The sequence below is a fragment of the Larimichthys crocea genome, chromosome I (assembly GCF_000972845.2).
Source record: "Larimichthys crocea isolate SSNF chromosome I, L_crocea_2.0, whole genome shotgun sequence".
Classification (NCBI taxonomy): Eukaryota; Metazoa; Chordata; class Actinopteri; family Sciaenidae; genus Larimichthys; species Larimichthys crocea.
The window spans coordinates 20,984,621-21,011,954 of NC_040011.1; the positions used below are offsets into that span (position 1 = coordinate 20,984,621).

The following is a 27,334-nucleotide window of genomic DNA, read 5'->3' on the forward strand; positions in this document are numbered from 1 at the left end:
TCAGAACACGTGCAGCAGCATTCTGAATTAATTAATTAACTGCAAAGTCCTAAGAGACTATTAGAGCAGCCTGTAACAAAGAGTTACAATAGTCCAGCCTTGAAGTACAAATGCGTGGACTAGGTTTTCCGCATCCGCCTGAGAGACAATGCGTCTGATTTTAGCGATGTCACGTAAGTGGAAGAATGCAGTCCTCGAAATTTGCTTTATGTGGACGTTAAAGACAAATCCTGATCAAAAAACAACTCCAAGATTCTTTACAGTGGAGTGGAGGCCAGGGTGATCCCATCTAAGTAACTAAGTCTCTAGAAAGGAGTTTCTGAGGTGTTTGGGTCCAATTACAAGAATTCAGTTTTGTCTGAATTTAAACCTCAAAAAATTGTACATCAACATAAGCGATTATCTACTTATCTCTGCACTATCCTTTGACTTGTTCTGTCTGTGCCATGAACAGGTTTTCTTACTCTAGTAACCACTATCAGATGGTTTCACAGTTTCTGTTAGCCACACTAACTAGCCTAGCTATAGCAATGGCGTCTCTCTGCTCTCCTCCTCTCTCCTGCCCTGTGTGCCACTGTTCAGTTACTCCTCGTCCTCCTTTAGTGATAACAGTCTTGTAATAAATGTAGTTTTTGTAGCTGGAGGCGAGGGTCATTGAGTTAGAGGCACGGTACCGCCCCACCGAACAGTCAGTAGCTCAGATAGTTAGCCAGTCCCTGTGCCGGTGCGGTACAGCCACAGGTAGCTTCAGTTAGCCGTCCCCCGGTAGTTCCCGAGCAGCGGAGGCTGGGTGACTGTTGGAAGGAGGCATAGCTCCAAACTGAAGCCCCGGTACACCACCAACCGCTCCACGTTTCAAACAGATTTTCCCCACTCAGCGACACACCCACTGAGAGGCCAACTCTGGTCATTGGCAGCTCCATAGTCCGAAACGTGAAGTTAGCGACCACGGGGGCCATAGTTAAATGCATCCCGGGGGCCAGCGCGGCGACATCGAGTTTTTTGAAACTGCTGGCTAAGGATAAGCGTAAATACCTAAGATTGTTATTCACGTCGGTGGTAATGACACCCGGTTCGCCAATCGAGGTCACTAAAATTAATGTTTCATTGGTGTGTGGATATCGCCAACGACGTCGGACTCCGTAGTTTTCTCCCTCCCCAATGTGACCAGTGATGACATGTTTAGCCGCATGTCGTCATTTCACCGCTGGCTGTCGAGGTGGTGTCCAGCAAACGATTGTGGGCTTCATAGCAATTGGACACCTTTCTGGGAAAACCTGGTCTGATTGGAGAGACGGCATCCATCCCACTTTGGATGGAGCAGCTCTCATATCTAGAAATAGGCCAAGTTTATTAGCTGACCAAAACCATGTCGACAACCCAGAATTGGACCAGGAAGAGAGCTGCAGTCTTACGCTTCTCTGCGCCTCCCTTAGAGCAGTTGCCCACCAGTCCTTAGTATAGAGACTGTGTCTGTCCCCCGTCCCCCAGTCCTTTAGTATAGAGACTTCTGTCCCCCGTCCACCTACTTATTTAAAGATAAAACAAACAGAAGAGGAGTTCATCTAAAAAACGTATATAAAATTAAATCAACATCTCCAACAGTCCCAAATAAGAGAATTAAATGTGGACTTGAATATCAGGTCTTTGTCATCTAAAGCTGTCTTAGTCAATGATAATATCTGACTATGATATTGATTTGTTTTCCTCACTGAAACCTGGCTGCAGGAGGTGAATATGTTAGCTTAAATGAATCCACTCCTCCGAGTCATTATAATACTCATGTTCCTCGAAGTACTGGTCGAGGTGGTGGAGTTGGAGCCATATTTGACTCAAGTCATTAATAAATCCTAAACTAAACTAAATTATAATTCATTTGAAGTCTTGTCTTAGCCTCACTCACCCAACCTGGAAAACATGCAGCTAATTTTATTTGTTACAGTATATCGAGCTCCTGGTCCTTATTCTGAATTTTTATCTGAATTTGCCGAAATTGCATCAGGCTTGATCCTTAAAACAGATAAATAATTATTGTAGGTGATTTTAACATTCATGTGGACACCACAATGATAGTCTTGTACTGCGTTTATCTCTCTATTAGACTCAATTGGCTTTGTCATGTAAATAAACCGACTCATTGTCTGAACCACACTCTGATTCTGTTCTTTCATATTGCATTGAAATTGATAATATAATGTCTCCACAGAATCCTCTTCTGTCTGACCATTTTTTAATAACCTTTGAGTTCATACTACCGGACTATAAGCCTTTTGTAGAAACTTCTACAGCAGTGTTTATCTGATAGTGTGTAGCCAAATTTAGGAAGTGATTCCTTCAGCATGTTTAATGCCATGTCTAACTGTAACAGAGGACTTGTCTACTTCCTTTAGCCACCACACAATAGACCATCTTGTTGATAGTATTACAGGCTCATTACGGACAACTCTAGACTCTATTGCACCTCTGAAAAAGAGCAATTAAACAAAGGGCTAACACCATGGTATAGCCAGCAGACTCGTAAATTAAAGCAAGGACACGAAATCTGAACAAATGGTGTGCCACTAAACTGGAAGAATCTCATCTAGTCTGGCAAGATAATCTCAAAACATACAGGAAGGTCTCCGTAATGCCAGAGCAGCCTATACTCTTCTTTATTGAGGAGAATAAGAACAACCCCAGGTTTCTCTTCAGCACTGTAGCCAGGCTAACAGAGAATCACAGCTCTACTGAACCATCTATTCCTTTAGGTCTAAGTAGCAATGACTTCTGAGCTTCTTTAATGAAAAGATTATAACTATTAGAGACAAATCCATCACCTCTTGCCCTCAACAGGCATTTATCTGCATTCTGATACAGCAAGTTTGAAAACAGCTGTAAAACCTGTTATGTATTTAGACTGTTTTTCTCCCATCGACCTTCATCAAATAACTTTAATAATTTCTTCATCTAAGCCGTCAACCTGTCTCTTAGACTCCATCCCAACCAGGCTGCTCAAGGATGTTTTACCTCTAGTTAGTCATTCTTTATTGGATACGATTAATCTGTCTTTATTATCAGGATATGTACCACAGTCCTTTAAGGTAGCTGTAATTAAACCTCTTCTTAAAAAGCCCACTCTAGACCCAGAGGTCTTAGCCAACTACAGACCGATATCAAACCTTCCCTTTCTGTCTAAGATACTTAAGGGGCTAAAAGTGTTAATCTTTCTATGAAGACCTTCACCAGCCAGTCTGTAACGGGATTGGTCAGTTACATAAGCATCCAGTAAAGAAGACATGGGTCATGGGACTGACACACGATCATCAGGCCTGTATTAGCCTCCATTCAAAGGTCAAATCTCGTGTCAGCTTTATCATAATAAGCACTTAAACTGATCTGAGGACAGCAGTTTATCAGGATGGTCATCATTCGAGGTTTCAGCTCAGACTGTTCTGGCCACTCTGTGGAATCTAGCCTCTCATAGACAGCTCATTGTCACAAACATAACAGGACAATCCCTCATTCATCATTCAGCCTGTATCACTTAATCTAACGCATCACTCCGCTCATTCACTTCATCACACGTGGTGCCACAGCAGAGAAGACGATGACCTGGAATCTGATCCGTCTGCGTAACCAGCACCGCTTGACTTATTATTCAACAGCAGCTTCACTCTGGCCCCGAATTGGACTTCTGCCAATACGTGCTCTAGGGCTGGGTTGGGTCGTGGTTTTTGTCAGTTCTGGCCTGGCGTACGAGCTGAAACTGGTTTGGTTTGGTGCAATGTCTCACTCCAGTAAACACCTCTTCAGTCAGTTTAGGACTGAAGAGGCGTTTACCGGAGTGGCTGTGACGTCTGTGTGTGAATGTGTGTGTATCAGGACAGTAGGCGCTGTATCCCTCCTGATGAGCAGTTGGCAGCCCCTGACATCACTCAGTATGTTTCCATGCAGAAATATAAATTTCTGATAAACGCATGCATAAGACCGGATCGCTTGTCTGAGTTCACATGCTGTTCAGAGAATCTGATAAACGGCCGGAGCATGGCTGACTCCGTTATGTGTGTGAAGAAGATAAGTGTTGTAAAGTAGTTTAACACACACATCTAGAATATCATTGGGGTTGTCTTAAGTGTGTTTTCGCTGGCATCGTTAAAAGCAGTTAATTGACTGTCATTCACAGCCCACACTGCACAGCTGTGTGTGTGTGTGTGTGTGTGTGTGTGTGTGAGTGAGAGAGGGCGAAGCAGAGCATTGTTGAATGGGCCAGTCAGTGACGTCCTCAGTCACGTCCTCCTTGTGGCTGCCACAGCAGCACTCACTGGGACCGTCCCATGAGTCACACTGTCCTTTCCATCCTCACATCCAGCACACACACTCTGTGCACACACTCTGTACAGCTGTGCAGAGCGAGGGACAGCGGGCCAAGAGCGAGGCGGATAACCAGCGGACACATTGAAAACTGTGTGTGTGTGTGTGCTTTCTTCATCCATTTTGTTCCATGTAAGTATTGTTGTGCCTATCTGTCTATCTTAAAATAATGCCAGGTCCACGCAGTTATTCGGGAGTTTCTCGTATCTTATTTTTATTCTTTTACCGCTCTGTCATTCTGTCATTACATCCAGCATCCGGCTAACCAGTTCCGGTTCAGTGTGATTTCAAAATAAAGGTCTGTGTCTCTAACAGCGGTACTAAACATTACATCTCCATTCAACAAAAATAAAAACCCAGTTCTGGAGGGTCATGACCGAATATGCAGACATAACATTACTGAATTATCATATGTCCTGGTGCACATACAATACTGTATAATCTCATTATCCTGCATAGAGTGCAATTTCTGTATTTTCGTAATTACTGTATCCTGAGACATTCACATAAGGTATCAATTTTTTTTTTCATATACCGTATATAACAGTGAGCAGAACAAGTCGCAAGTTGGTGAGTACAACAAATCATGTAACAGGAAACATAACAGTATATTTTATTATTTATTATATTTTAGGGCAGCGTTCTTCGTACACCCTTTACAATCAGTTACAAGTCAAGAACTTGTCTTGGCTTGATGGTACGGCCATATCTTGTGCGGAGACAAGGCTCAGAATGGTCTGATTCACACCCTGGGCCAGGGTGAGATTGCTGCACACGTGGTTCCTGTTGTTGATGGTCTGCTATGATCGGATCATCCTCACTGATCTCCAGTTGCTGCATGTCAGTTGTCTGCTTGTTGCCTTGGGTGTCAAGGAGGTGTCTGTGGTTTCCCCTGAGGGTTTGTCCTTCGCTGGTTTTGATGTGATAGCTTTGTGGAGTCTCCACAGGTTGGATGACTGCTGCTGGTTTCCACCTGCCATCTTCCTGCTGGAAACGGATAGGCGCTCCAGCGTGCAGCGCTGGCAGGGGCCTGGTAGACCTGTCATAGTGCTGTTTCTGGCGCAACTGACATATCTCTCTCCTTGCCTGCACTATATCCTGAGGGGCTATCTAAGGTCGTAGCTGCAGTGCTGTTGTGGGTAAGATGGAGCTCAGTCTGTGACTCATCAGGATTTGGGCTGGAGATTTGAGGCCGTCAACTGGTGTGTTTCTATACTCCAGCAGGCTGAGGTATGGGTCTTTCTTGTCCTCTTTAGCCTTTGTGAGGATCCGCTTTGCAGTTTGGACAGTCTTTTCAGCCAGACTGTTGCTCTGGGGATAATGGGGACTTGATGTGACGTGGAAACCCCATGACTCTGCAAACTGCTGAAATTCACATGAGTTGTAGCATGGCCCGTTGTCACTTACAACTTTTTTTTGGTATGCCGTGTCTGGCAAACCCTGCTTTCATTTTGTGGATAACAGCAGCTGTGGTTATGTTTTGCAGGCGTTCAATTTCAAAATACCTGCTGAGGTAATCACATATGATTATGTAATTTTCAGAGTTCCATGAAAATAGATCTGTTGCTACAGTCTGCCATGGGTTCTCTGGGATCTCTTGTGAGAGCATGGGCTCCTTGGTGTTGGTGTTCCAATGTGTTTCGCATATGTCACACTTTGTTACTGTTTCCTCTATCTGTTGGTTCATGCCTGGCCAAAACATTATGTCCCTATCCTGTGTTTACTCCACATGCACTACAGACTTTGTTGGGCGTTTTGGGGCTTTCATATTGTCTGCTGGCATGTTTCGTAGCGCCTGGCCTGCCGGTCTTGCTGTGTACTGCGTGCACTTCGTGGCTGTCGCTAGCCATAGCTTTCAGCTGCACCTGTGATAACTTGTGCGAGCAGGCTATGTCGATTGCCTTGTCTAGTCTTAGCTCCAGGCCCTGGCTCAGTAACTTCTCTCATACTCTAGGTGAGTTGGTGGCAAATACAATACGGTCCCTGACCATTTCCTCGCTGTTTGCATAGCCACAGTCTTTAACGAGCAATTTAAGCTCTGTTACAAAATGTTCAAATGACTCACCACTCCCCTGCGTCTTCTCGTGAAACTTATATCTGGCAAATATTGGGTTAGCTTTCGGCGTGAGGTATGGTGAAAATCCATCATAGTACGTTTTTAGTTGCTTAGCATCGTCCTCCGTTAATATCCAAGCGTTGCTTATGTCCCGTCCTTTGTGCCCAATCCACAGCAGGAGAAAACTGCATTTTTCCTCCTCTGATTTCTTGTTGAGTGGGCCTGTGAACATGAGGTCGATGTGTTGTTTGAATCGCCGCCATGCATCAGGTAAGTTGGATGATTCCCAGTCCATCCGTGGGGTCAGGACATCGAAAGTCTCCATTTCTTCCAATTCCGTGCTTAGCGAGTGGGTTCGTAGTCTAACTTTCACTCTGACACCATGTTGTGACTATCTGTCTATCTTAAAATAATGCCAGGTCCATGCAGTTATCCAGGAGTGTCTCGTATCTGGTTTTTATTCTTTTACCGCTCTGTCATTCTGTCAGGTATTATGAGCTCTTTTAGATAAGATGGTGCCTGACCATGAAGAGCTTTGTAAGTAAGGAGAAGAATTTTAAATTCTATTCTAGATTTAATAGGTAGCCAATGCAAGGAAGCCAAAATGGGAGAGATGTAATCTCTGATCTTGGTTCCTGTCAGAACACGTGCAGCAGCATTCTGAATTAGCTGCAGAGTCCTAAGAGACTTATTAGAGCAGCCTGATAACAAAGAGTTACAATAGTCCTGCCTAGAAGTAACAAATGCATGGACTAGTTTTTCTGCATCCGCTTGAGAGACAATGCGTCTGATTTTAGCGATGTTACGTAAGTGGAAGAATGCAGTCCCTCAAAATTTGTTTTATGTGGACGTTAAAGGACAAATCCTGATCAAAAACAACTCCAGGATTCTTTACGGTGGAGCGGGAGGCCAGGGTGATCCCAACTAAAGTCTCTAGAAAGAAAGTTTCTGAGGTGTTTGGGTCCAATTACAAGAACTTCAGTTTTGTCTGAATTTAAGATAAAAAAATTGTGGGTCATTCAACTTTTTATATCCTTAAGGCATGTTTGGAGTTTAGTTAACTGATTGGTTTCATCAGGCTTGATCGATAAATATAATTGGGTGTCGTCAGCATAACAGTGAAAATTGTTTCCTAAAGGAAGCATATATAAACTAAAAAGAAGTGGTCCAAGTACAGAACCTTGTGGGACTCAATGACAAACTTTGGTATACATGGAGGATTCATCATTGACGTGAACAAACTGAGATCGATCTAAGAAATACGACTTAAACCAGCTTAGGGCGGTTCCTTTGATGCCAATTTGATGTTCCAGTCTCTGTAAAAGAATTTGATGGTCAATGGTGTCAAATGCAGCACTAAGATCTAACAGGACAAGTACAGAGATGAGTCCTTTGTCTGATGCCATTAGGAGGTCATTTGTAACTTTGACTAATGCGGTCTCTGTGCTATGATGCACTCTAAATCCTGACTGAAAATCCTCAAATAGACTACTGTTATAGAGAAAGTCACACAGCTGATTGGCTACAGCTTTCTCAAGTATCTTAGACAGAAAGGGAAGGTTTGATATCGGTCTGTAGTTGGCTAAGACCTCTGAGTCTAGAGTGGGCGTTTTAAGAAGAGGTTTAATTACAGCTACCTTAAAGGACTGTGGTACATATCCTGATAATAAAGACAGATTAATCATATCCAATAACGAATTACTAGCTACAGGTAAAACATCCTTGAGCTGCCTGGTTGGGATGGAGTCTAAGAGACAGGTTGACGGCTTAGCTGCAGAAATGATTAAAGTTATTTGATGAAGGTCGATGGGGGAAAAACAGTCTAAATACATATCAGGTTTTACAGCTGTTTCCAAACTTGCTGTATCACAATGCAGATCAATGCCTGTTGAGGGCAAGAGGTGATGGATTTTGTCTCTAATAGTTATAATTTTATCATTAAAGAAGCTCATGAAGTCATTGCTACTTAGACCTAAAGGAATAGATGGTTCTGTAAAGCTGTGATTCTCTGTTAGCCTGGCTACAGTGCTGAAGAGAAACCTGGGGTTGTTCTTATTCTCCTCTATTAATGAAGAGTAGTAGGCTGCTCTGGCATTGCGGAGAGCCTTCCTGTATGTTTTGAGATTATCTTGCCAGACTAGACGAGATTCTTCCAGTTTAGTGGCACACCATTTGCGTTCAGATTTACGTGCCTCTTGCTTTAATTTACGAGTCTGCTGGCTATACCATGGTGCTAGCCTTCTTTGTTTAATTATCTTCTTTTTCAGAGGTGCAATAGAGTCTAGAGTTGTCCGTAATGAGCCTGTAATACTATCAACAAGATGATCTATTTGTGAGGGGCTAAAGGAAGCAGACAAGTCCTCTGTTACAGTTAGATATGGCATTGAATTCAATGCTGAAGGAATCACTTCCTTAAATTTGGCTACAGCACTATCAGATAAACATCTGCTGTAGGAGTTTCTACACAAAGGCTTATAGTCCAGTAATATGAACTCAAAGGTTATTAAAAAATGGTCAGACAGAAGAGGATTCTGTGGAAAGACTATTAGATTAATTTCAATGCTATAAGAGAGAACAAGATCAAGAGTGTGGTTCAGACAATGAGTCGGTTTATTTACACTTTGACAAAAGCCAATTGAGTCTAATAGAGAGATAAACGCAGTACTAAGACTATCATTGGGGTTGTCCACATGAATGTTAAAATCAAGCCTGATACAAATTCTGCAAATTCAGATAAAAATTTAGAATAAGGACCAGGAGCTCAATATACTGTAACAAATAAAATTGGCTGCGATGTTTTCCAGGTTGGGTGAGTGAGGCTAAGAACAAGACTTTCAAATGAATTATAATTTAGTTTAGGTTTAGGATTTATTAATAGAATTGAGTCAAATATGGCTCCAACTCCACCACCTCGACCAGTACCGTATTTTCTGCACTATAAGGCGCACCTAAAAGCCTTCAATTTTCTCAAAAGCAGACAGTGCGCCTTATAATCCGATGTGCCTTATATATGGATCAATATTGGTTAATCATGGCTACCATAGTCAGGGGGCGTCGCCGAAGTAACCATAGACATATATACGTAGACGCCGCATTGAGCGCTGAATCGTACGTCGACGTCGCCGTCATTTTGGATGTGGCAAAGTAGAGCGCAACCCTTTTCCTTGTATTAGTTTACGGGCAGATCTGCCACATCCAATATGGCGAACACGTTAACGTATCGCAGCAACGGACCAACCTGCTCAATGAGGCGTCTATGTATATATGTCTATGGAAGTAACAGCGGTAAGAACGGTAAAGAGGAATTCCAGTCCAACACCATTTGTGTTGCGAAAATACTACATCACTGACATTACTTCGGAAAAAATAATAAAACAGCTGTTTATTCATTTTAGGAGTGAACAGAGTTGTCAGAAGGCTGGTTTGTATTCTATTAATAACGTTTGATTGACTTATCTGACTGTTTTGTTGACATTCCCTTTAGCGCAGCTCCATCTAGTGGATACATAACGCAACCCCAACCACTACTGTAGCTTCTATTCTATGCGCCTTATAATGCGGTGCGCCCAATATATGAAAACAGTTTTAAAATAGGCCATTCATTGAAGGTGCGCCCAGGGCGCAAATGTGGCCAGGACCGGCGCTGGCTGCCAATGACCAGAGTTGGCCTCTCAGCAGGTGTGTCGCTGAGTGGGGGAAATCTGTTTGAAACGTGGAGTGGTTGGTGGTGTACCGTGGGCTTCAGTTTGGGGCTATGCCTCCTTCGAACAGTCACCCAGCCTCCCGGCTGTTCGGGAACTACCGGGGGACGGCTAACTGAAGCTACCTGTGGCTGTACCGCACCAGCTACAGGGGACTGGCTAACTATCTGAGCTACTGACTGTTCGGTGGTGCGGTACCGTGCCTCTAACTCACTGACCCTCGCCTCCAGAGCTACAAATAAACTACATTTATTACAAGTACCGTTATCACTAAAGGAGGACGAGGAGTAACTGAACATGTGGCACACAGGACAGGAGAGAGCAGGAGAGGAGAGAGGAGAGAGCAGGAGAGGAGAGAGGAGGACAGGAGAGAGGAGGAGAGGAGAGAGACACCATTGCTATAGCTAGGCTAGGTAATGTGGCTAACAGAAACCGGTGAAACTATCAGATAGTGGTTACTAGGGTTAAGTGACCTGTTCGTGCACAGACAGAACAAGTCAAAGGATAGTGCAGAGATAAGTAGATAATCACTGATGTGAGAAATATACGAAAATCTGTTCAGGTAAACAGAGCAGAGAGCACCGTGGCAGCAACACTGATAACCGGAAGTGACACAATACGTTACCGTAAAGCATGTCGTCGTCCAGCATCCGTCTAACCAGTTCCGGTTCAGTGTGATTTCAAAATAAAGGTCTGTGTCTCTAACAGCAGTACTAAACATTACAAGTATCTTTCTGTGTTGTATGTTTGTATGTGGCCCAAAGTTAAGCCTGGTCCAGTACAGACACCATGTGTCATTGTAGAACCTCATTGTAGGCCTCAATAGCCCTGCAGTAAGCAGTGTGCTATGTTCATGTGATTGAGGAATAGCAGATATTCAGGTGTACTTGCATGAAATCTAGTTGTTTTAGTCAAGATAATGCTGAAATATATTTTCCAACTACTATATTTAAGTTCACACTTTATTCCTGTTAATTCCCATAAATTCCTGTGAATTCCCATGGAAATTCCCAGAATTTTGCAACAATCAGTCCATTGTTGTATCATTGGTGATCTCTGAGCGCTGTCTTCAGGCTCAAACACTCCAATCAGCCTCTGCTGTTCATTTAAAGATGGACAGAGTGGCTCATCCACTCATCCTGTTCACATGTTTAAGTGCCCATGAGCAAGACACTGAACCTCTCCTGATGATTAGACCAGCACTATGGAGTGGTTCACCCGTTAAGGTAGGAAAGTAGGAGTACTACTCTACTAGGTCATGTTTAAAGTGTTTGATTTGAGTGTAACACTTTGTGGGAAATGCTGCACACTCACCCCAAATCAGATTAGTAAAATAACATGGTTAAAGAAGTCTCTGACAAAGAGAACACACACTCTCTGTCGTCCGAGCTTAACGCATGGCCTTGTGTGTGTGTGTGTGTGTGTGTGTGTGTGTGTGTGTGTGTGTAGTCCTGCAATCTCCACCTGTTGGACAACATGCACATTCTTATGAACCCTCCTCCCCACTTACAGTAATTAGTTAGGCAACATCCTTTTCCATACACACACACCCTTCTCGCTCCTGCACGTCTGACTGTCCTTTCACTCCCTTTCTTCTTCCTCTTTAAGATGCTTCCTGTTCTTCAGTCAGCATCTCTTGTCATTATGGTTACTGTCATAATGAAGGAAGCTCATTGGTCCTCCGGTCTTTCTCTCTCCATGTCTCCTGGCTAAGACAGGCTCACTGTGTCTCTAGAGGTCATTCAGGGGGAGGGAGGGGTGAGAAGTGATGGTTCAGAGAAACAGAGAGGGAGGAAGGAAGATGTCCTGGAGGATGAGACTGATAGATGATGATGATGAGTCACAGCAGGGACGGAGAGGGGTGCAGCTCTGTGAAGGAAGAACAGGGAGGAATGAGCCATGTGAGATATGGATGCTACACACAGCTACAGAGCAGAGGCAGGCAGCAGGATGGAGGTGAATGGTCAGAGTCTGACTGACTAACATGAGCTTACATGTGCTTACAGCTGTGAGGTGAAGACAGCAGGATGGAGACAGGACCCGGTGAACCATGTCAGAGGTTTTATCTGTAGTGTTTAGCTTCAGTTTGTGTGTGTGTTCGTGTGTGTAAGGCTGTTGTGGGCAATGCTGCAATCAGAGTGTGTAAAGAAATATGATGATCATCAGCGTAATTAAGTACTTTGTATTTTTCTGGACAAACCAAAAGCAGACGTTCTACCTGCTTCTATAAACCGTTAACAGTTTCTTTATGAACCAGACAGAAATGTGTGAATATGTTTAAAAAGAATCTTCTGTATTTCACTGTGCACTGATGGATGTAGTTTTTAGACGGAACACATCTGTAGCACCATCGCAAAACATTAAACGATGACTTGACTTTGCTTCAGATAGAAAACATTTGTAACTCGGGCTGTTAATATCATGACATTTTAGTCAAATTATCTTTGTTTGCTTCATTTCATAACACACAGCCAGCCGTGCTTGTTAACTTCAACAGCTGCTCGTCAACAGGATGCGGCCACTGTAAAGGAGCTATTTGATTAGTATTGACAAAAAATCAGCAAAAGCTTGAGTCCACTACCGTCATGAGGACATTAGAAGTTGAGCGTATCAAGATAAACTAAACCGTTGGAGAAGAAGAGGACACATTGAGATGATGTCATTAAAAGAGTGGCAGTCAAACCTCAAATGGTGGAACAATGTTAATTTTGTCACCCATTTTTCAATTTAGTCTTAGTCTTGTGTCAAAGTTAATTCTTAGTCTTAGTCACTTTTAGTCTTTCACAAATTATTTTTGTTTGTCATATTTTAGTCGACTGAAAGTCTGAAAATTTAATGTGAACACAGGGTATTTTAGTCCAGTTTTAGTCAAAACATTTTAGTCTTTTTCTGTTTATTTCAGGAGAATTTTTTTTGTTTGTTTATTAATTCTAGTTCATTTGTGTTCCACATCTAACATATTGATTAAATTGAATGAATTAATCTTCAATGCAACTTTGCTAAGCGTCTTGTCTGTTGTTTCAATACACACTTAATATGCACTTGATTTCATTTTTTTATTTTATTAGAAACAGGCTACTTGCATGGATGCTAGCTGCTAGGATTAGCTTACCAATACATTCAGATGCGTGCCAGACCAGTTAGCTTACCTTAATGTTTGGGTGGCTTAGGTTAATGTGCCTTTTCAGGTTGGTGGTATTCTTACCAGCAATTTTCTTCCCGCACATATTCCCATCCATCAAAACGAGGCATTGTGACTTTTTCTCTGCTTCTAAATAATGTAAATGGGACCACACGTCCAGTCTCTTTTTCCTCCCAAGCATGATTGCGCTAGAGCTGGGAATCTCTGCCCGAAACCTTCGGGACTGGTCTGGGCATAATTTTTATCATTTGAATCGGGCTTGGGATTGCGTTATGACTTGCGCGGTAAATGAGCGATCATATGATGCGTTTCGACTCATTCTTGACTGTTATGCCATATGCGCACAATTGAATAATGTCGGGTTGCGGCCTCTACAAAGCTGCCATTCAAAACGGGCCGGGCTAACTTCTAAGACTCGTTTCATGCTCTAGATTGCACTGTCCGTACACTGTTTCTCCTGTATGCTGTTTGTTTTCAAGCCACAGGTGCAGCAAGAGGATATCAAACGTGTGGCCATGACGTTGCCTACAGTAAAAAAACTGCTGGCACAAACACATGACAGCAGGACTGGATGTTGCTTACATAGCAGACAAAAACAAGGAGGACGTTTTTTTTTTTTTTTTTTTTTCTTACAAGACATTTTCGTCTCATTTTTATTCGTCAACAAAAAAGCACATTGGCACATTTTTTATCAGCGTTTTTAGAACATTGTATCGTCTCATCATCGTCTCGTCTTAGTCAAGGGAAAAAGGCTCGTTGACCAACATAGTTCATCTTGTCTCATCTGACGAAATTAACACTGTGGTGGAAACACCATGGAGACATGGGATATGTGTCTGGTTCAGTACTTAAAATCTCCTCGATTGTTGCAAAATGATTACATATTAAAAAAAGGTCAAAGTCATTGTTTGGTATCACACTGGCACCTGTATCAAAAATCGATGCCCGACTTTCACTACATAATGTAATGTATTCAGGTTGGATATGTATTTCCTATAGTGAGGTTGAGATGAATGTCCAGTCTCCTACCTCTGCTTGGACTGGACTGTTGGACTGTTTGATCTGAACAAATGTTTAGTCAGCATGTTCTGAAACGCGGAACAGTCTAAGAACCCAAAATAGCAACAGAACAGTCTCAGTACTGACTGTCTTTATTTATATTGGCAGTTCAATGGCTTTGCCTGCCTGGTAGGGTCAGTAAGGTAAATCCAAGCCACCCTCCACTGACAGAAGTCCTTACTTCATCTGTTTTCAGATCACATCCAGAAACATGACACAAAGGGTACACAAGGTTCAGGAAGGTTAGACCTTCTTGAATCCCATTTCCCTTACCCTCAAAGCAGGATCTCCAGAAACTCTGCAGTCATAAAAACCACCAGGCTAACAATGTTTTCATACTCAGACCTTTAGTAGACACTGAAAGGACAATTCAGAAGTACTCATACGACACACCAAGTGTTTCTCAAGTCAGTTGCTGATGCAACCTTTCCATGAGCTTGTAGTGAATGTTACAAAGTGGACACAAGGAATGACCATCCATGTTTGTCCTTTGTCTCCTCTCCATCAGTTTGTCCAATGGGCAGCAGCAGCAGCAGCAGGTTGTTTGGTACACTGGCCCAGTCACTGAACAGCGCCCCGCTGGCCCAGCCAGACCCATACCTGGAGAATAACCCCAACCAGCATCTCGACCTGGCTGAGATCGACCCGGACAAGCTGCTCAGGGAGTGCGAGGAGGCCCTGCAGAGACGTCCGGCCCGACCATACCGGGATATGGTCTATACCAGAGGGATGGCAGCCTGCCGCCACAAGCACAGCCCCTCCATACGGATCATGCAGTGGAACATCCTCGCACAAGGTACACATTTAAAATGTAGAGTTTGTAATCAAGTTCAAGAGGTCTAATTGTAGAGCTCTAGAGATGGAAATGACTCGGACTGAGATAAAATTGTGTTTATTCATGGTCCCCAGTGGGTTAATCCTGTTGATTTTAGTCACTCATGCTTTGATCTCTTTCTTTCAGCTCTCGGTGAGGGGAAGGACGGATTTATCCGCTGTCCACTGGATGCTCTCAACTGGCAGGAAAGGAAGTACCTGATCCTGGAGGAGATCCTCACTTATCGCCCCGACATCCTGTGTCTACAGGAAGTGGACCACTACTATGACACTTTCCAGCCAATCATGTCCCGCCTGGGTTACCACGGCAGCTTCCTGGCCAAACCCTGGTCTCCCTGTCTGGATGTAGAGCAAAATAACGGCCCTGACGGCTGTGCTCTGTTTTACCGCCGCTCCCGCTTCACCCTGCAGGCCACGGCTCACCTGCGGCTGTCGGCCATGATGCTGCCCACCAACCAGGTAGCCATCGTCCAGACACTGAAATGCCAGCTAACGGGCCAGTGGTTGTGCGTGGCCGTTACTCACCTGAAAGCTCGTAGCGGCTGGGAGAGGCTGCGGAGTGCACAGGGTGCCGACCTGCTGCAAAGTTTATGCAGCATAACCTCCCGAGGCGGCGGCAGCAGCCATAGCAAGTCGGCGGTGGCGGGTGGTGTCCCATTAATTGTCTGCGGGGACTTTAACGCAGAGCCCTCGGAGGACGTTTACAGACGCTTCAGCTCTTCCCCCCTCGGCCTGAACTCGGCTTACAAGCTGCTGAGCTCTGACGGACAGACGGAGCCCGCCTACACCACGTGGAAGATCCGCCCCTCCGGAGAGAGCTGCAGTACTCTGGACTACATCTGGTATACCCATGATGCTTTGAGTGTGGACTGCCTGCTGGACATTCCCACAGAGGAGCAGATCGGCCCAAACCGCCTGCCCTCCTACCACTACCCCTCCGACCATTTATCACTGCTCTGTGACGTCAGCTTCACGGAGGAGCCCCACAGGTTGATGTAGGCTGTCACACGGGCAGCTCTGGACCAAATAGGAGGACTGAGTGATCATCTACTGGTCTGCTTTGTCTCATTTTGAAGCCAGCAGGTGGGACAGAACATGACTGCAGTGAGATTAATATGCAGGCAGACACACTTCCTGTAATCATGCTGTAATTTGAATTGAATATTTGAGATAATCATAACGAGGAACAATAGAGGTGAAAGGAGGCATCACTGGAAATAAATCTTTAGTTTTAGAAACAAGCTGAGAACTGTTCATCTAAAGTTATTTAAAGTTTTATTTATTGTGTGCACATCATTTTATCACTTATTAAATTATTCTTTATACTTTCATCAGTTGGTTCCAGAATCAACGGCTTTTCCTGTTGTGTTTTAAATGATTTTGCATTGACAGTTTTTCAGTTGGACATCATGACAGTGTTGTTGCTGTGACTACATTGAACATGAGGAGAAATTTTAATTTATAAAATAAAGTGTTTTGACTTTGACCTGTGTCTTGTTTGATTTCTCGTGCTGGAGAGACTTTTCCCAGGTGAACTTAGAGGAAACATCCCTCACATCCTCAGGTACATGCACTATATGGCCAAAAGTATCTAGACACCTGTGTTCTTCCATCTGGGGCAGCTCTGTTCAAAGGGAACTCTCATGTTAGTTTAGATGAGTGTCCAAACTCTCGTTTCAACATGACAGCGTTGCTGTGCACAGATCCATAAAGAAGAAAAGAGGGACTGTACAGAGCTTACCTCAGCAGTGTTGGACCACACTGATGCTTGGAGCATCAGCAAAGTCCTGCAGCCAGGTTCCAACATGTGTAGAGCTCAAAGAAACTCAAGGTGTTCACTGTCAGATGTTCTGCCTGTTAACAGCTGCTCATTTTAACTGTTCGACTGAATAAGCCACTTCTGTCGCAGTATTTCCACAACCTTACCTCAGAGAGAGAGAGAGATCCTGTCCCAGCAGGTTCTAAAACCCTGTGCCCGGCTGTTAAAAGCTCAGGGTGTAGTTAGTAAGAGGACCTTGAGCAAGTTTTCAGGAGATTAGAGAAAATCTGATGAGATAGCTGGAAAATGAGCCAACAATAGACTGTGTTTAAATGTGTGATTCTGATATTACCTCATCAGCTCCTCACTTACTATGAATCTGTAAATGATTTGTGGCATTTCTGATCTATATAAACAAACAGACCATTAGAGAGAGACTGACTAAATAAGTACAGTTATAGTTTATGTCACAGCAGGTCACAGGCGCTCGGATTCCCCTTGAAATAAAACAAACAAGGTGATGGAAACAGTACTGAAGAATCAACATGAAATAACAAGACAGCCATCATCATACAGGCGTGACACAATGTGACGTGGTGTAGCGTAGGGCAGCACAGTGACCTGCACACCGTACTTTGTATTCATTCATTAAATACTTCTCCAGCATGTTCCTTCCCAGAAGATTGAATAACACAAATTCAGACAGCTTTCATTCACATTTCATGTTTTTTTATAATAAGTAAAATCTACTTCAATACACTGATAGTACAAGAAAAAAAAATAGTATATTATACTTCTGATGTGGAACAGACCATTTAGTTCTCTTCTCTTGACGCAGACATCCTTTCACTCCCTTTTTACAAACAGTAAAAAACTAAAGAAGACGTGTTGAATGTGACAGTGCTGTGTGGAGTAACAGAGGTCTGCAGACCAACTATTAGACTGAAACAAAGAGATGAATTCAAACTACGTCTGTGCGGATACACACACCTGCTGAGTATCAAAAAATGCTTTTTACATTTCTGTTTACAACAAAGTCTCATCAGGCTCGTTATATTACATTTGATTACAAAAAGAAGTTTCATTTACAATCTAAGGCTGCCCATGTTTGAGCTCTCAACCACCTGTGTGTCACTACAACAGTCCCTTTAATCCTTTGCGAAGCTTCAGAAGCTCCAGAGTAAGAGCAAGCGTCTCCCTAGAGACCAGCGTCAGGCTGACAGTCTGAGCCAATTACATAGGAGCTCTGCCATGTAGCAGGGTGTGTGTGTGTGTGTGTGTGTGTGTGTGTGTGTGTGTGTGTGTGTGTGTGTGGGAGGTGTACTGCACTTCCTCAGCACTGTCCACAGTCACCTACTGTACCCCCCTCTGGTGGCTCCGGCTCCGTGCATGGCTCAGGATGACGGGGTTTCTGCTGTTGCTGCTGTTGGGCTGGAGGGAGGTGTGGCCTCAGACGCTGCCTCTGATTGTGCTGCCTCGGGTTGACTGCTGGAGGGCTTTGAGGGCTGGATGGGGGTTTTGGGTAGAGTTGGGTGGCTGACCTGTACAGAGAGCTGTGGCAGCGGCTGGGCCACCGCCGCCGGTTTGGCCAGGATGAGCTGCGGCGTCGGCCGGCCCGCTGTCAGCTGGACTGTCTGTGTGCCGGCGCTTGATTTGGCAGCGGCCTGCGCTAACTGCGTAGCCACAGGTTTAGCCTGGATGAGCTGCGTGATGTGGCCTGACGGGTTGGCCTGCATGAGCGTGGCCAGCTGGTTGGCCGGGATGGTGATGATGGTGATCTTCTCTCCTGCTTTGGAGCCTGCAGGTAGCATGGTGGGCAGAGCCTGGATGACCAGTTTGGGGGGAGCGCCTGCCGATGCGTTGGCTACCGTCACTGGGACCCCTGTGGTGAGGATGGAGGAGGAGTTTAACGTCACCTGACCTAGTGAGTTGGTCATGACCACTGGCATGGCTCGGATGGGCCTGCGGAAGAAACAGAAGAAAAAGTGAGGACATCACAGAGTGCAGCGACCACGTCACAGATGACATCAGCTGCTCATGGCTGACTGTTAGCTCTGACTACCAGTAGCTACACTGAGTGCTCAGCCTGTCACTCATCAACGTCACAAACTATGAAGTCCCCCTTAGTGTGTCTATGTCCTCTGCTGCAGTCTGTAAGTCTGCTAGGTAAGAGGGAGCTAGCAGAATTCTTAATTCTTTAAGAACTTCAAATTGTCTCACCAAGTTTATTTAACTCATTTTACACATAACGAATCAGAAACGTTTCTGCTAATAAGGTGAAGAAGAGTCTATTTAATTTATGTGTGTGTGTCAATCAATCAAATTTTATTAGTATAGCCCAAATTCACAAAACACATTTTTCCTCTGAGGGCTTTACAATCTGTACAGGGAGTGACACTCTGTCCTTAGACCCTCGGTTCAAGGGAGGAAAAACTTGCCACAAAAAACGGACGGACGTACAATAGACGTGTACACAACAAATCAGCACAAACCAATCAATGGTGTCAAATGCAGCACTAAGATCTAACAGGACGAGTACAGAGATGAGTCCTTTGTCTGATGCCATTAGGAGGTCATATGTAACTTTGACTAATGCGGTCTCTGTGCTATGATGCACTCTAAATCCTGACTGAAAATCCTCAAATAGACTATTGTTATGGAGAAAGTCACACAGCTGATTAGCTACAGCTTTCTCAAGTATCTTAGACAGAAAGGGAAGGTTTGATATCGGTCTGTAGTTGGCTAAGACCTCTGGGTCTAGAGTGGGCGTTTTAAGAAGAGGTTTAATTACAGCTACCTTAAAGGACTGTGGTACATATCCTGATAATAAAGACAGATTAATCATATCCAATAACGAATTACTAACTACAGGTAAAACATCCTTGAGCAGCCTGGTTGGGATGGAGTCTAAGAGACAGGTTGACGGCTTAGCTGCAGAAATGATTAAAGTTATTTGATGAAGGTCGATGGGAGAAAAACAGTCTAAATACATAACAGGTTTTACAGCTGTTTCAAAACTTGCTGTATCAGAATGCAGATCAATGCCTGTTGAGGGCAAGAGGTGATGGATTTTGTCTCTAATAGTTATAATCTTATCATTAAAGAAGCTCATGAAGTCATTGCTACTTAGACCTAAAGGAATAGATGGTTCAGTAGAGCTGTGATTCTCTGTTAGCCTGGCTACAGTGCTGAAGAGAAACCTGGGGTTGTTCTTATTCTCCTCAATTAAAGAAGAGTAATAGGCTGCTCTGGCATTACGGAGAGCCTTCATGTATGTTTTGAGATTATCTTGCCAGACTAGACGAGATTCTTCCAGTTTAGTGGCACACCATTAGCGTTCAGATTTACGTGCCTCTTGCTTTAAGTTATGAGTCTGCTAGCTATACCATGGTGCTAGCCTTCTTTGTTTAATTGTCTAGTGTGTGTGTCAAACACATTATCATAACGAGGTCAGTTAGTGGCTTGTTTCGAGGCGCAGATGTTGCTTTCATTACTTTAACTGAATTCTCATGATAAAGACTTAAACACAAACACATGACTTGAAACAGGCCAACTCAAACTAAAATCAATTCCATGGTGATGTTTAAACTCTCTCCTCTCAGTCCCTTTATTTCCAAAATAAGAGCACGCTGTTAGCGTGCAATCAGGCAGGATCAGGCATTCCAGGGACCAGTGGTGGGGTTGTGTGGTGGTGGGGGGAGTGTAGCTATTTGGCTTGTTGCGTGAGGTCATTTTGGTGACATTTAAAGCAGTTTTCCCATCTACATTAACCAAGAACAGAGAAGAGGAAGACACCGATAAGAACTTTGACCCCAGTGCCAGATCCTGACTGAATCCAGCCTTATTTAAGAGAACTCGGTCCTGATTACGACACAGAGTTTAGAGTGAGTACACACCTGCTGGCAGCATTGCTGGGGATGACAGTGACGTAGGTCTGCTGAGGCTGGGTGGCGGTGGGCAAGTTGGTGCCCAGGGTGACGGTGCCCTGCTGGTGAGCCGGGTGCTGTCCGGACACCATGCCCTCACTGTCCTCCACCTCCTCTCCATCGTCCTCATCATCGATCACCCGGATGTTCTTGGGCATGTCTTTGAACTGGTAGGCCAGCCGCTGACCCTCCACTTTCGCCAGGATGCCACGCTGGTAGTAATACCTACACACACACACACACACACACACACACACACACACAAAGCTGTGTTATTATATAAGACAGAGACGGACTTGGTTGAGGACTACACAGGACCAGGTGACGGTGGAGAGGACGGGCTGACCTCAGGGCTCGGCCCATGGTCTCGTAGTTCATGTCGGGCTTGTTCTTGTGTTTCCCCCACAGTTTAGACACAGCCTTGGAGTCGACCAGTTTGAAGATGCCCTTCTCCCTCTGCATCCACTTGATGTACCTGGGGCAGGTGTTTCTGTCCTGCAGCAGCTCCAGCAGGAACTCCCACAGGTAGGTGGTGTTACCTGAAGGACACAGCACAAAAAGTGTATCATGGTGGAGGACTTTACAGGCTTCTACAGACAGAATTGAAAGTACAGAGCTGGGACAAACCTTTGCCCTCCCTCTGCCTCTTCTTGATCCCCAGGTCAAAGGACACATTGGAAGCAGGCTGGTGTGTCTTGGGCTTACGTCCACCTACATGCAACACACACACACACACACACGTTCATGTGATAAGCACTAAGTGGCGCCAACAGAGCCCCTCTACTACAGCTCAAACAGTGTGTGGTTGTAGCAGTGTGTATCAGCATGCAGGTACAGACTGCTCTCAGACTAATAAGACGCTGTGTGACCTCCAGCATGAAGAAGGGTTTCATTAGAAATCAGGCATTCAGCGTCAGACAGTAGCAGGTTACATGTGACACTGACCCCCTCTCTTCTTCTTGGCAGCAGGTTCACATTCAGGAGGGATGGGGAAGGACTCCTCCTCTATGGGCCCGCACTCTGTAGACACCTCCACCACCGTCTCCATCATCACATCCTCTGCTAGGGTCAAACAAAGCACACTGTTCACACCAGTTGGTGAAATGTTTGTCTGCTAATCTGCTCTGGTTCACCTGGTGAAACAGCTGTACCTGAAATAGTTATGGTCAAAGATCAGGCTTTAAGAAATCATACACACCTACATTTACAAATGTCATTTTTCCAGGATATTTATCATCAGAATCTATTTCCAGGTGTTTGCATGATGAATTTGCAGGTTTTCCAGGTGCAGCAGAACACTGAAGATACATTCTTCGAGAAGATGAAAATATCAGGATTGTCTTTATTTTGCTAAAGAACTGTTCTACATAAAGAGTGGATGTTCCCACTAGAGACCTCTAGGCTCCAGAGCTGTGAGGCAGGGCAAGATCATATTCATAATAATGATTTGTTACAATCCCAATACTTGGATATGTTTTTATAAGTACTGTGACTGAACTCTTTTAGGACAGTTTTGGATTTCAAACCATTGAAAAATAAACTGAATCATACACTTCCGTTGAATCTCATTAACTTAAAGCCCTCACGGAGACTGCGCCCTGGCCGGTCGCCCACATTGCCCATAGCTAAAACCGGCCCTGCTTGTTTTAGTTTACGGGCAGATCTGCCACATCCAATGTGGCGGACGCGCTAACGTATCGCAGCAACGGACCAACCTGCTCAATGCAGTGTCTATGTATATGTCTATGATCTATCCTGACTAAAGGAGAGTCTATGGCGGAAAGATGGATAAGGACAGACTTTTAGGGGGAACATTTCATTTTAAAAAGTTGCCCGACAAAAACAAGGGAATTTGCACAGTTTGCAAAGCCGAATTTAAATTCCACAGAAGTAACACGACTTTAACATATCACCTCAAAGCAAAACACCCCAGTTCACACAGTCTAACAACACAAGTAAATCCTCACCCACAGTTCGCAGTCGTCCGAAGTCTACCACCACACATATGGAGACCCCACCAGCCTTTACCCTTTACAACAACACACCACACCCGCATACAAGTGTGCGTCATTTACAACATCTCGTGGCCCCCCTGCGGCGTTCTTTGTTCTGCCGTTCTCCCCCTCCCCTCCTCCCCCCCCCCCTTCCGTGCCCCCGCGTTCTCTCCTCACTTTTGTTCTCCACACTTCATTATTAACACCCTACTTATTTTCATACCACTTTACGCCCTGGCCCCCCCTCCTCTTGCCTTCCCCCTTACTGCCAAACAGGCTTGTCTCTCTTTTTGTTTACATCCCACCTTCATCATAATTTCGGCGCACCCGCCTTACAACAACACACACCACAGCATACAAGTGTGCGTATTTAAAAATAGAGCGGAGCAAAACTGAGTTTGATGTTGCTTTATTTAAGTCTTTATTACAAAGTACTAACATTTTTTTAAGCACATTACCACAGCACACATTACCGGTATCGTCATTAATCAAACCCATCGAAGTCCTCATCCTCCGTTTCTGAGTTAAACAGCCTGCGCTAAATCAAATATGCCAGTTTCACTTTCTTCGCTGTCAGAGCCACTTTCCGTGCCGTGCGGCCCCTTGGAAATGATGCCGGCTTTTGCGAAAGCTCGAACAACAGGCAGTAGACACGGTAGTCAGCATCTACAATCATCCGCAAACTGTGGCGTAACTTGCCCGCGCTGCCTTCCACTCTTTGTGAACTGTGGTCTCCATCGTACACACAATCACACATAGGGCGCACTGCGCTATAGGGCGCGCCGACATTTTGAAAAAAAATATAAGACGTTTATAGCGCCTTTATGGTCGTGAAATACGGTAGGTTAACTGAATCTAGGGCCATTTTTCACAGGAGTTTTGTCAGTGAAATGTCATGGTGTCGCCGTTGAGGGTGCCATTGCTTAATCTAGGCCACACCGAACGTACCTGAACGTAATGCAGGAGAGACCCGGCACGCAAACATGAGGCGGTCAAAGTATGCAAGCATTTCAAACTAAGTAATGATGACAAAGACGTTCAGTGTAAACTCGCGCTACTACGTTTAAGTTCAGCAGCTCTACGAGTTCGCAAGATACCACCTTCAAAACCTGCATGCAGCCGTGTGACGTGCTGACGGCTAGCAATTAGTATTAGCCACTAGAATTAAATACATGCCAATTGCTAACATGCTAATGCTAATGCTGTTGTTTAATAGAGGCCCTCTAATTTTACTGTCACCTTCCTCAGGGTGATTTGAAGCTGTGTTCAGTATTCATGTTACTGAGTTTCCAGGGCTAGAATCCTACTGTACCTTTCTCAGAAAAAGAGAGATTATAAGTGTGCTGCTAATGTTTCAAGTTTTTCATGTAGGTACTTACCAGGTAATTATGTCAGCTAAATGTGGAGGCAACGCCCATGTTTAGCTTAAAACATTTTTGTATGTTTTAAGTCACATGCAGCAGGGATAAGCCAGGGCCAAAAAATTTTTTTTTATGTATTTCAATTTTCTGTGCAGAATTATTGGTTAAATGCCATCTGGACCGTACCCAACTGTACAAAAAAAACATTAGTTGAGGAATTAACATGCTTTTTTTATTCAGTATATAAGCAATATTTTGCTTTATATAAAGAACACCATGAGAAATGTATGTTCTAGGGAAAAAAGACGCTTATCAGTTAATTGTTAATCGATTGATAAGGTCAATCACCTAACGATTAATGAATTAATCGATAATTTGCTCCCTAATCTGTATGAGTTGATCTAAATCTCATATTGAGGAGACAAACACTGTCCTCATGCTGTGCAGATTAGACCTCAGCTGTGTTTGATGTGACAGAAATCAAATTGAACTTTACTGCAGAACAGACAAAATGATGTTCACAGCCCCACCCTGAGTCGCAGCTCTAAATTCTTATTTTTTCTTCATTTATGATCAGAAGAAATCAACCAAAGCGCTGCCTTCCGTCTTTTTTTTGTCAACATGTTTGAACATGTGATCACGTGCATGTGTCTGTCTTAAAGATCTGATTGAGAAAACAAATGTGATCGGCCTGAAGTCTGTGCCCCTCCTGATGCATTTAACACAGGATAAAAACCTGTCCTCAACCAGCATAGCTGAGATTGACGGATTTGTATTATTCAAAATGTGTGGCAGGCGTGGTAAAACTGTCCGATAGGTCAACATAAGATCTTTTGCAACTGGCAGTGTGCAGCCTCAGTCATTGTTCAGGGCTCAGAGCAGCTTGAGTTAACTGAGTTAACTCTTTTATGGTCCATATGGTCCATGTAAACATGCTGCTGTTGATGAGTGTGACGACAGCCACATGCCCTTGCTGGCAGGAACGACATCCAGCTGTTTCAACCAGATGACAGGAACAGGAAGGAGGGACCGACTCCTTCTACAAACCTCCAACAAGGAAGTTGACATTTCAAAATAGTTGAGGTTGCGCACCATGCTGTTGTGATTTTAACAGGGTGTGTGTGTGTGGTGTGTGTGGGTGTGTGTGTGTGTGTGTGTGTGGTGGTGTGTGGGTGTGTGTTGTGTTTGTGTGTGTGTTTGTTATTGATGGCACTGGTGTAACCCCCCCCCCCCGCGAGCATGTGTTGCTCACAGAGGTCTGTGCACTGACAGCCTCCTCTTCTCTCCTCTCCTCAGTGGAGATGTCGGGTCATGCTAGTGTGTTTCGACAAGACGTTTGAAGCTGCTGAAGCTCTCCTTCACATGGAGTCTCCTGGAGGACTGCACAACGAACGCAACACAGGTCTGTTTGATGAGCGCAGCACTGATCTGACATCAGCGTGTGTTTACTGTACTGTAGGATGTTGTTGAGCATGCACGTCCAGTTCAGATAGAGCTCACGCTTTTATTTTCTAGAATCAAACTCCTGTAAAGAAACAGCAACATGTTGGATTTTCTGTAACAGTGCACTATGGTGTGACATTAGACTGATGAGCTCTGGGACTCTGGACAGCTCTGCGGGGTCTGATGTTAATCTTCTCTGACTCTGATGATTCCTGAAACACTTGGTCTGTTGGCTCAAGCTAACACATAATCGAATTACCATTTAAACAGAAATGATCACATGGTTTTTATTAAACAACAAATGAACTGTCGCTGATGGACAGAGCAGCTTCAGCCACCACTAGGTGGAGACAGTGCATGCCGGAGATGGCAGCACATGAACTGTAGATTACTCCTGATTCTTAAAGCACTGGCTCCATGTAGCAGTTACACGACCAGGTATCATTTCTCTTTATATGCAGTGTAGTAACAAGAACGATGGCGATTAACATTATATATATATAATATATTATATATATAGATATATTATTTTATATATAATATATAAATATATATATATATATAATTATATATTATTATATATATATATTTTTTTATATATATATATATATATATATATTATATATATGGGCTGTCAATCGTTAAGAAAAATTAACTAATTAATCTGTAATTAATCGTGATTAATTATCAATAATTATTGCATTTTTCTGAGACTGAAGCTTATAATGAATATTTATGTAAAATGATCAAATTAATGTAGAATAAACACAGATACAGTATTTAAATTCATTCATTTTATTGGCTTAAGGTGCACATATGCACAGTGCTAATAGGAAAAAAGGAAATAGGAGGGAAGTATACTGAGGAATAAGAGGAAATATACTGATGAGTGCCACACTCCTGTAGTGTAGACTGGCGAGGTCCCGTGGAGGTAATTTCAGCAGGGTGTTTTGCTTTGAGGTGATATGTTAAAGTCGTGTTACTTCTGTGGAATTTAAATTCGCTTTCAAACTGTGCAAATTACCGTTGTTTGTCGGGCAAACTTTTTAAAATGTGAATGTTCCCCTAAAAGTCTTATCCCATCTTTCCGCCATAGACTCTCCTTTAGTCAGGATGAATCATAGACATATACATAGACACTGCATGAGCAGGTTGGTCCTGGCTGCGATACGTTAGCGCGTCGCCCACATTGGATGTGGGCAGATCTGCCGGTAAACTAATACAAGCAGGCGGCTTTAGCTTGGCAATGTGGGCGACCGCGCAGGGCGCAGTCTCCGTGCGGGCTTTAAGTTAATGAGATTCAACGGAAGTGTATGATTCAGTTTTTTTTCAATGGTTTGAAATCCAAAACTGTCCTAAAAGAGTTCAGTCACAGTACTTATAAAAACATATCCAAGTATTGGGATTGTAACAAATCATTATTATGAATATGATCTTGCCCTGCCTCACAGCTCTGGAGCCTAGAGGTCTCTAGTGGGAACATCCACTCTTTATGTAGAACAGTTCTTTAGCAAAATAAAGACAATCCTGATATTTTCATCTTCTCGAAGAATGTATCTTCAGTGTTCTGCTGCACCTGGAAAACCTGCAAATTCATCATGCAAACACCTGGAAATAGATTCTGATGATAAATATCCTGGAAAAATGACATTTGTAAATGTAGGTGTGTATGATTTCTTAAAGCCTGATCTTTGACCATAACTATTTCA

General features: G+C 43.8%; 2 protein-coding genes across 5 annotated transcripts in view; one reads left to right on the top strand and one right to left on the bottom strand.

The window, feature by feature from the left end:
• Positions 1–16,628, top strand: part of nocta (nocturnin a) — a 33,739-nt gene extending 17,111 nt beyond the window's left edge. The window contains exons 1-3 of one of the 3 annotated variants that reach the window (XM_019259189.2): positions 4,211–4,482; positions 14,817–15,104; positions 15,270–16,628. In XM_019259189.2, the coding sequence (XP_019114734.1) occupies positions 4,314–4,482; positions 14,817–15,104; positions 15,270–16,141 (1,329 nt within the window). In that variant the 5' untranslated portion in view covers positions 4,211–4,313 and the 3' untranslated portion in view covers positions 16,142–16,628. Of the gene's footprint in view, positions 1–4,210; positions 4,483–11,091; positions 12,064–14,816; positions 15,105–15,269 lie in introns of those variants that run through there. The other 2 variants (XM_027279930.1, XM_019259188.2) reach the window with 2 other exon arrangements.
• Positions 16,629–17,351: 723 nt separating this feature from the next.
• Positions 17,352–27,334, bottom strand: part of LOC104938901 (ETS-related transcription factor Elf-2) — an 18,853-nt gene continuing 8,870 nt past the window's right edge. The window contains exons 5-9 of one of the 2 annotated variants that reach the window (XM_027279891.1): positions 21,773–21,886; positions 21,455–21,538; positions 21,174–21,366; positions 20,798–21,052; positions 17,352–18,863 (exon numbers count right to left, since the gene is read on the bottom strand). In XM_027279891.1, coding sequence (XP_027135692.1) covers positions 18,296–18,863; positions 20,798–21,052; positions 21,174–21,366; positions 21,455–21,538; positions 21,773–21,886 — 1,214 coding nt within the window. In that variant the 3' untranslated portion in view covers positions 17,352–18,295. Of the gene's footprint in view, positions 18,864–20,797; positions 21,053–21,173; positions 21,367–21,454; positions 21,539–21,772; positions 21,890–27,334 lie in introns of both variants that reach the window. The other variant, XM_019259187.2, reaches the window with a different exon arrangement.